Source organism: Anabrus simplex, chromosome 5, assembly GCF_040414725.1.
Source record: "Anabrus simplex isolate iqAnaSimp1 chromosome 5, ASM4041472v1, whole genome shotgun sequence".
Classification (NCBI taxonomy): Eukaryota; Metazoa; Arthropoda; class Insecta; order Orthoptera; family Tettigoniidae; genus Anabrus; species Anabrus simplex.
The window spans coordinates 113,414,608-113,424,541 of NC_090269.1; the positions used below are offsets into that span (position 1 = coordinate 113,414,608).

Sequence of the window (9,934 nt, forward strand, 5' to 3'; positions counted from 1 at the left end):
GCACACACAAGTTGAGTCCGCCAAACACTAGCGTTTGTGTTGTATCGTTCAGTAATCATGTCGACGTTTGTGCCTGAAAAGGAACATTTGCGGCACGCCTTACTTTTCTTATTTAATTAAAAGAAAAATGTTGTGGAAAATCATCGTTAGCCGGCAGAAACATATGGTGAACACGCTCCATTGATTCAGTCGGCAAGAAGGCCATGCTTTGTGTCTGGTGGGACCAGAACGGTATTGTGTATTATGAACTCTTGACGCCCGGCGAAACCGTGAATGCACTACGCTATCGCCAACAAATGATTAATTTAAACCACTCATTGATCGAAAGACGACCGGAATGGGCGAGAAGACATGTGGCAAAATGATTTTGTAACACGACTATGCGCCGTCTTACACAGCAAAACCAGTGCAAGGCACCTAGAGATCGCTTGGATGGGACATCCTTCCGCACCCGCCGTACTGCCCCGACCTGGCGCCATCTAACTATCACCTCTTCGCATCAATGGGGCACGCCCTCGCAGGGTAGCAGTTCAGCAATTTCGAGGAAGTTGGAAAATGACTCGACGAATGGTTTGCCGCAAAAGACAAGCAGTTTTTCTGGCATGGTATTCATAAATTACCTGAAAGATTGGCGAAATGTGAAGAAGCCGATGGCCAATATTTTGAATAAACAAAAAAAAAAATTCCCTTGAAAATTACGTGTTTTATTTACCACAAAAACTGGCAAAATGTTATGCAGCTGGTAGTGCGCTGGCTTCTCAGTCCAGCTTGGCGAGTACAGTCCGGTAGTTATTGAAGTTGCTTAAGTAAGTCAGCCTTGCGTCTATAGATTATTATTATTATTATTATTATTATTATTATTTGCTTGTGGCTTAACGTCGCACCAACATACACAGGTTTAACGGCGACGATGGGATAACAAAGGCCTAGGAGTTGGAAGGAAGTGGCCGTGGCCTTAATTAAGGTACAGCCCCAGCATTCGCCTCGTGTGAAAATGGGAAACTACGGAAGTCCATCTTCAGGGCTGCCGACAGTGCTATTTGAACCCACTATTTCCCAGATGCAAGCTCACAGCCGCACGCCGCTAACCGCACGGCCAACTCGCCCGGTGTCTACAGATTTACCGGCACGTAAAAGGAAAACCGTAAAACTTTTTTTTGGTTATTTGCTTTACGTCACACCGACACAGATAGGTCTTATGGCGACGATGGGACAGGAAAGGCCTAGGAATGTGAAGGAAGCGGCCGTGGCCTTAATTAAGGTACAGCCCCAGCATTTGCCTGGTGTGAAAATGGGAAACCACGGAAAACCATCATCAGGGCTGCCGACAGTGGGGTTCGACCCCACTATCTCCCGGATGCGAGCTCACAGCTGCGCGTTCCTAACCGCACGGCCAACTCGCCAGGTAAACCGTAAAACTAGTTGTTAAATTAAATTAGTTATCTTCCAGGTATATTTTATTTTATTTTATGTTATGGCGTGGCTTTGAGGGCGATTCTCTGTTCATTATTTGAATTCGTTTAGGTTCACTCTCTGATATTAAAGGGAAAGGAAATAGACTAAAACTTGCAGCAGAAATGTTGGCAGTGATAGTATGTCTGTGAGACAAACCATTGGTTTCAAGATAAATCAGATCTCTGTGTACATGTGATAAATAATGAGACGACTAATAATATCTTCTTCTTAACATTATTCTTATACTTCAGCTTTTACCAGTCATTTCTGGGGTCACTGGAGCCACTCAGACTCATTTTTTCTTTTCTTTTTTCTCTTATCTTCTTTCTTTTTTCTTTTTTGGTTTTGGCCGGGGGTTTATAACCGGATGACTTTCCTGACACCACGTGATTGTTGATCAGGATTCGAACCTCGGCCTTCCGGGTGGGAAGTCAGCGGCTAAGCCACTGATCTAATCACGCCCCCACCAACACCACGACCAATAATATCTTAGGTCTCAGTCACTCACACATTTTTTTTGGACGCAAAAGTACCTAGTTTCACATAAAAATTGAACTCCACCCCGTAAATATTGAGAAGAAGACTTGAACGAGCGAGCTGGTTGTGCGGTTTGGGTCATGCGGCTGTGAGCTTGCATTCGGGAGATGGTGAGTTCAAAACACGTCGTCGGCAGGCCTGAATATGTTTTCCCGAAGCTTCCCATTTTCACACCAGGCAAATCCAGGACTGTACCTTAATTAAGGCCACGGCCGCTTCCTTACCATTCCTAACTCTGACAACGTCGCCATGAGACCAGCGTTTTCATGATAATTTTTGCTCAAATCATCTTCAGAAATGAGATTCATAAGTAGCGCGAAATAGCCTATATATTAAGTGATGACTTACTCTCTTAACTACGTGTTTCATACTGTTATTTATAATCTGTATTCTACTATTCACTCTCCTCCATATTTTTCACTTCAGGTTCAGTGAGCTTACCAACAAGAGCCATGCCCTATCGCTGATAGTCCCGTTGAAGTGTTTTGCACTTCTTGATAATCTGAGCCAATTTCATCATGAAATTCAAGGGTAAGTACTTACTTAAGTCACATTCACTCCTTTATCATGGAGAATTAACAACCGAATTTATTTATTTATTTATTTATTTATTTATTTATTTATTATTTACTTATTTATTCTTTCTTCCTTTCTTTCTTTCTTTCTTTCTTTCTTTCTTTCTTCGATTTTGACCTCGTTTGGACCACGGTAGACAATTAAGTTGCTCCTTTCCTCTGACCACATGTTCTTGGACTTTTCATTTTGCTTTTCCTGGAATCCTTTGCATTTACCAATTTTAACTCGAAACATGTATGTATGTTGTATGTTGGGTATTCAGCCCGAAGGCTGGTTTGATCCTCTGCAGCGCCGCCAACAGCTGTCATAAATAGCCTAGGCGTCACTGAAGAGGCGTACTAGGGAAATGAGGAGTGAGGTAGTTTCCCGTTGCTGTCCTCACCGAGCCAGCCGTTGCTATTGCATATCAGTCTGCCAAGCCCACTGAAATGCATGCAACAACCAACCCTATGAGCGATATTTTCACACCATTCATAACAGGGACTGGCTGCATAAGGAATGGTATTACTAGCATCGCTCATGCCTGTCACTTTCACATTGTCAAAGCCAAGGATGAGACTGAGACAGGTCAATGAAAGTAACAAATTTGATATAGCCCATACCAGAAGACATAGTGCACTATAAACACTACATCTCGCCAGCAAAGGCATACTCGAAACATATCTGTATTAAAGATTTCTTTTGAATTGATGCCAACTTTCTTCATGTCTTTTCTTGTTTGTTCTTCCCGGTTAGTAGTTGCTTTTAATTTGATGATGTGTTAAAGATTGTCTTTGTTAGTTGAGTCTTGTTCATTTTTGTGAAGGGTCCATAAAACTTCAGACTCCTCTTACGTATGGTGTCTGTGATCTTCTCTGTCTGTCTGTATAGATCTTCATTTCTCCTCCTCCTCCTCCATGTACCATCCTTTCTATTTTTCGGGTCCTAACATCTTTCTCAAGATTTTTCTTTCTTCTCTAGCTCATCCATTTCACCCCTTCTTATTCAGTATCATACATTCTGAACTGTAAAGTCCCTCTAGCTTGATAACCGTGGTATAGTGCCTGATTCTTGCTCTGTAAAATATAGTTATTTTATTGCATCTGTTCTGTATTAATCTATAGGCTAACTCCACCTTTCTGCCCCTTCCCTTATTTGCTTCCTCTTTATCAAGCCCATTTGCCTCGATCCATTCACCAAGATATTTAAATTTGTCTGGCCTCTTGAATTTCCCATACATTGTTTCCAGATTATTTTCTTTATTATGCTTGTATTTTATTTATTTATTTATTTATTTATTTATTTATTTATTTATTTATTTATTTATTTACCAGGCGAGTTGGCCGTGCGGTTAGGGGCTTGCATCCGGGAGATAGTGGGATCGAATCCCACTGTCGGCAGCCCTGAAGATGGTTTTCCGTGGTTACCCATTTTCACACCAGGCAAATGATGGGGCTGTGCCTTAAGTAAGATCACGGCCGTTTCCGTCCAACTGCTAGGCCTTTCCTATCCCATCGTCGCCATAAGACCTATCTGTGTCAGACAGACGTAAAGCAAATAGCATATAATAATAATAATAATAATAATAATAATAATAATAATAATAATAATAATAATAATAATAATAATAATAATAATAATAATAATAATAATAATCTGTTTATATAAAATGCTAACGTGTTTCACAAAACTCAAGGGAGTTAAAAGGTGCGGTTTGTATGAAGATTTTCCAAATCGTCTCAATAGTACAGGGAAAATTTTGCATTTCTTGAGAAGTCAACGGAAACATGTTTATTTTCAAGAGGCAATAAAATAAAATCACTAAATTACCATTCCAATAATCGCAGGCGAAGGCTTACCCTAGGCCGCAATACATTCTCTACTTAGCCGGTTGCTAAGCGACTAACACTTTCATTAATTCTGACATATGGGATTTTGATCCTTAGTAATGTGATTGCATGCAGCCATGTTTAATTACCTGCCAAGCCAGAGAGTATGCACGTTCTCTGATCATGGAAGAATACTGTTCTCTGCTAGATACCCTTCGGTCTTTGGATCTACCCCAGTTTGTTTTTTTGTTTTTTTGTTTTTTGCTATGGGCTTTACGTCGCACCGACACAGAAAAGTCTTATGGCGACGAAAAAACCCCAGTTTTTAAATATACTCAACAGATTGCGAAACGTTCCTAATAACTTACATGCTACCAAGAGAAAACAGTCGACGTACGCACAGACGGGAAGGTATTAAGTCGACTAGCCTTCTGTATATTCACTAATAAATCGCAGGGACAAACCCTTGAAAAAGTGGGTAGTCTACTTACCGGAACCAGTACTCAGCCCCGGCCATTTGTTGTATGTTGCATTATCTCGGGCAAGGCGTTTGAAATAATGTAAAGGTCTAGATACGCCCTAATGGTCGAAGCGCAATGTATGGAATGAAGTATTACAAACTATATTACGAATGAAACAATTGTTATGTACCGACATTAAATGTTCACGAAACTATTTTAAAGGACAGGCAAAACATTTTTACTACGACAGAGATATAAAGACGTGTTATCTGACGCATTACTAACGAATGCTGCGGAGAAGCACGGGTCCACTAATAATAATAATAATAATAATAATAATAATAATAATAATAATAATAATAATAATAATAATAATAATAATAATAATAATAATAAATGTCAACAAAAGCGTTGCAATCATACAACTGGTATTAACAGTTACCGAGCTAATTGGCTAAGTAGTTCGTGTTACGTAGCTGTGAGCTTGTATTTAGGAGATGGTGGGTTCAAATTCCATCATCGGTATCCCTGAAGAATGAACGAACACCAGAGCATGTTTTGCAATGAAAATATCCAAAATGTAAAAAGTAGTTTTCTAGAAATGTACTGTTGTTTATTGTCTAATTAACGAAAATCATGTTGTGATACGTGTTTGATTATGCCCCTACGTGCTTAAATAGAATTTGTTCCTCGTGTCAGCTACTTCAAATTGCTCTCTGTATGACAAACTTCCAGATTTTCTTTACACAAATCATGGGTTTTTGCTTCATTACTCGAGCGAGTCAAATAATTGTATTTTGTTTTCTTTGATATGGAGTTTTACAATCGGAAGTCAATTGAAAACCTGTACGATGCTGTTATATCGAACTGATCATCCTACTACTGGCCTTGTTCTCGCTCTCAGTATTTAATGATCTGTGATAGTAGAGTAAAATTGTCTACTTTTTGACTAATGCAATTCAAATCAGATCAAATATACAGCCTTTTTCCGGTCATTTGACTGGGTCTAGAATGGAATGAATGAAGCCCCATCTAGCGGCGAGGATAGGAAATGTGTCTGTCGCGCTCCTCTGGGGCAATGATTAATGACTGACAAATGAAATGAAATTATATAGGAGAGTGTTTCTGACGAATGAAGGATGACAGGGAAAACCGGAGTACCGGAAAAAAACCAGTCCACTTCTGCTTTGTCCAGCACAAATCTCACATGGAGTGACCGCGATTTGAACTACGGAATCCAGTGGTGAGAGGCCGGCGCGCTGCCGCCTGAGCCACGGAGCCTCACTAATGCAGTCACATGATAAAAATGTATTTTTATGAAGCTTTCCAAATAGGATCTATTATTATTATTATTATTATTATTATTATTATTATTATTATTATTATTATTATTATTATTATTATTCCGGGGTATCTGTGGAACGCAGAGGTGAAAGAAGGTGCCGGGGTGAATGGGTCTAACTACAATGTCAAGAATGGAATTAAAACTTTAACAAAGGTTATATTTTCTCATTATAAAAAACAAACTTAACAAATTTCCACAAGGGAAAAATAACAATCAGGGACAATGCCAAACTAGAAACCAGATTAGGAAAAATCCAAGATTCAGAACCTTAACACTTTGGGCTTTAAGCCCCTAGTTTTACAATATTACAAATGGAGAAGAATTACTTGGTTAAGGGCAGACATCCCCTAATTCACGGAGCACTTGCTCCCCAAAATACAATTTCTAGCCTTCTAGAGGCACTCTTTACAATTACAAAACGTGAGAAAGAGCTAACCGGCTCTCCGTTTCTTTCAGCTTCCTCGAGGCAACCTCAAAATCTTACACTCTCTGGCCTTCCATGGCCCAACTTACAATTTGAAACAGGGGTATATCGTACCCAACCTATAGGGTCTATGTGGAAACGAACGTGTTAATTAAATGGCCCGACACACAACCTGAATGGAGGCTTACACTGCGCTCCTAGGTAGTGAGAACTTAAAATCCTAAGGGGCTCTAGGCCGACGAAACAGGGGCTATTCCCAAATTTACTTCAATACATTACAGGCAGAAATCCGTTACAAAACGTAGTCTCCTCAAACCAAGATGGAGGGGAGCTTGAGAGGATACATCACTCCTTATCCCCGATTTACAGTTAAAGATTTTATGAAATTTTTACATCAGCCGGAAGAAAGTTACATTTTAAAAAAGGTTGTTACCTACTAAAGAGTCGGACCTTTCCCTCGGGTTAAACTGCGGATTTAGCAAAAAAAAATTTGTGGCCATTACCTTATAGATGTTCTAGCTGCTAACGAAAGAGGCCGCCCGCCTCCTGCTTTGACACACACACTCAGTAATATGACGATGAATTGGCCAAGAAACGTGAAAAACCGAAGTTTATAAACCCTCAGGGAAGATTCGAGATCATTCAAGACTAAACTAGCCACACCCTCTCAATTTTATTGGTAGATTTCAAAAGTAACACTCAGAATCGAACAAGAAGCCTGTGATAGGTGAAAAATTAATTACAGAAATTAGGGATTGGCTAGATTCAAATCTGGTTGAAAGAAAAAGGAAATATTGCCAAGCTAAAAATAAATGAACATCATTCAGTTACAAATACCTAGAAAAACAAAACTTCTTTAAATTATAACTTCTTACACCTCGCACCAGGATGCATGATCCTAATTTTTAGTAGTGTCATCTGTGGAAGAATGTCCAAACTTCTTGATGAATAGCAAACAAAACAAGGATAAATTCACTCAGTTTAGGCAACTGCACAATAACAAAATTACATCATATTTCTGTAGTGACATCTTCTGAGTAAAGTTCTAAGTTGGTGTAGTTTCAGTTTCACTGTTTTACCAATAGAGGGGTTCGTTTATGCGCTGAATTTGAATGCACGGCGTTGGGGTGTACTTCCCAGTACAATTATTATTATTATTATTATTATTATTATTATTATTATTATTATTATTATTATTATTATTATTATTATTAATGAATTTCGTATGGCTATTTCTAGCTGAGTGCAGCCTTTGTAAGGCAGACCCTCCGATGAGGGTGGGCGGCATCTGCCACGTTTAGGTAACTGCGTGTTATTGTGGTGGATGATAGTGTTATGTGTGGTGTGAAAGTTGCAAAGATGTTGGGGACAGCACAAACACCCAGCCCCCAAGGCCACTGGAATTAACTAATGAAGGTTAAAATCCCCAACCCGGCAGGGAACCGAACCCAGGACCCTTTGAACTGAAGCCCAGTACGCTGACTATTCTGCCAACGAGTCGGACTATTATTATTATTATTATTATTATTATTATTATTATTATTATTATTATTATTATTATTATTGCAAAACGTTTGAAACGTAATAAAATGGAAAACACCGTATTACCTGCCCTTTGACCGCTGGTTTAATATATCATATTTATTTATTTATTTATTTATTTATTTATTTATTTATTTATTTATTTATTTATTTATTTATTTATTTATTTATTTATTTATGCCTCTTGTAAGTGGTGAAGTTAGAACTCTCAACCTCTTTTACACTGAATCATTCAACATTTATTAATCTAGTGACATTTCATTATTTCAGATACAATGCAAGACCACTGTCCACAATGGAGGAATTAAGAAAAGAATATAGCAAAGAGATTGAAGATCTGGAGCATGCCGTAACCAACGTGAAGAACTACTTGGAGGCGAATCCTAATTGGCTAACGGAGCTTATTTTAAGATGATGGTTGGGGCAACGCTACGTCCTGATAAATATATCCTACTTCAGTATTCCATTTCATCGTTGTATTTTCTCATTTAAGTATTACAGTAATGTAATTCCCAGCAGATTTGTTCCAACCATTTATGACATCATAAAAAATCACTGTAGAAAAATAGACGTTTATAAGAAAAATAAAAAATGAACGCGTACAATCTGCATTTGAAGAGTAATTTCCTTATATTTTCTTTTAAATCATACCTTAATGTAAGTTGAGCATTTATTTATGTATACATTATAGATATGAAAGTGGATATCGGGAAAATAAGGACCACTTTCGTGACCTAGTACACATATAAAACTGGTTTATTTCACAACTTAACGCACTGACTGGCCAAAAGTCACGGGAAGAGGGGTCCCATTAGAAAATAGGCCGTGTATGACCCCTGAGCGTTGCGGTTAGCTGCGGCGTAGCTGAGCAGTTTGTCACGGACACCAGTGTCGTGAAGATGGCAACACGTCGCGAGTTAACTGACTTTGAACATAGGATGATCATTGGCACACGGCGCATGGGTCATAGCATTGCGGAGACTACACGCGCATTCGGGTTTCCGAGGCCAACAGTGTCGGGAGTGGATCTTCAATATCACAGAGAGAATGTTATCACCCACGTAAACTGCCTCATGAGAGGACCACAAGTGTTTAACGGACGGGCATCACGTTACTTCCGCAGAACCATACTGGGCGCTCGACGGGCTACCGTGAGTCAGATCACTGGCCAGTTGAATGTTGGGAGTCAGTAACCCATTTCTAGCAGAACTGTAAGGAGGCAACTGCACCGCATAGGCTTCACCAGCCAACGACCAACTCGTGTCCTTTTGCTGACACCTCGACACAGAGCTGCATGGGCCCGCGAACATCGACAACGGACCATGGAACAGTGGCGGCGTGTAGTGTGATCCGATGAATCCCGAATCCAGTTGTTTCGAGCTGATGGACGCGTGAGAATGTGGCGTATGCCCCTTGAAGCTATGGATCCTACGTGTCAACAAGGTTGTGTTCAGGCGGGAGGTGGTTCAGTTCTGGTCTGGGTGGCGTTCTCATGGTCGCAATTAGGTCCCATTGTCCGGGTGCAAGGAGCGCTGACAGGTGCACGTTATGTGGACATTCTTTCAGACCATATGTACCCCTTTCTGGCCCTAGAGTACCCTGATGGAGTTGCCATGTTTCAACGGGACAATGCGCTATGTCACCGCTCTGTGGTGGCACGCAGGAGGTTGGAGGAGCAATCCAGTGAAGTTACGACCAAGGATTGGCCATCCAGATCGCCCGATCTTAATCCTGTTGATCATTTATGAGATGCTGTCGATGCTGGTGTACGCTCAATGAACCCCAC

General features: G+C 40.0%; 1 protein-coding gene across 4 annotated transcripts in view; it reads left to right on the plus strand.

Moving 5' to 3' along the window:
• The window catches only part of LOC136874672 (uncharacterized), a 226,927-nt gene extending 218,168 nt beyond the window's left edge, over positions 1-8,759 (plus strand). For all 4 annotated transcript variants that reach the window (XM_068227739.1, XM_068227738.1, XM_068227740.1 and 1 more), the window contains 2 exons: positions 2,419-2,523; positions 8,419-8,759. In XM_068227739.1, the coding sequence (XP_068083840.1) occupies positions 2,419-2,523; positions 8,419-8,563 (250 nt within the window). In that variant the 3' untranslated portion in view covers positions 8,564-8,759. The remainder of the gene's footprint in view (positions 1-2,418; positions 2,524-8,418) is intronic.
• Positions 8,760-9,934: the final 1,175 nt, after the last annotated feature.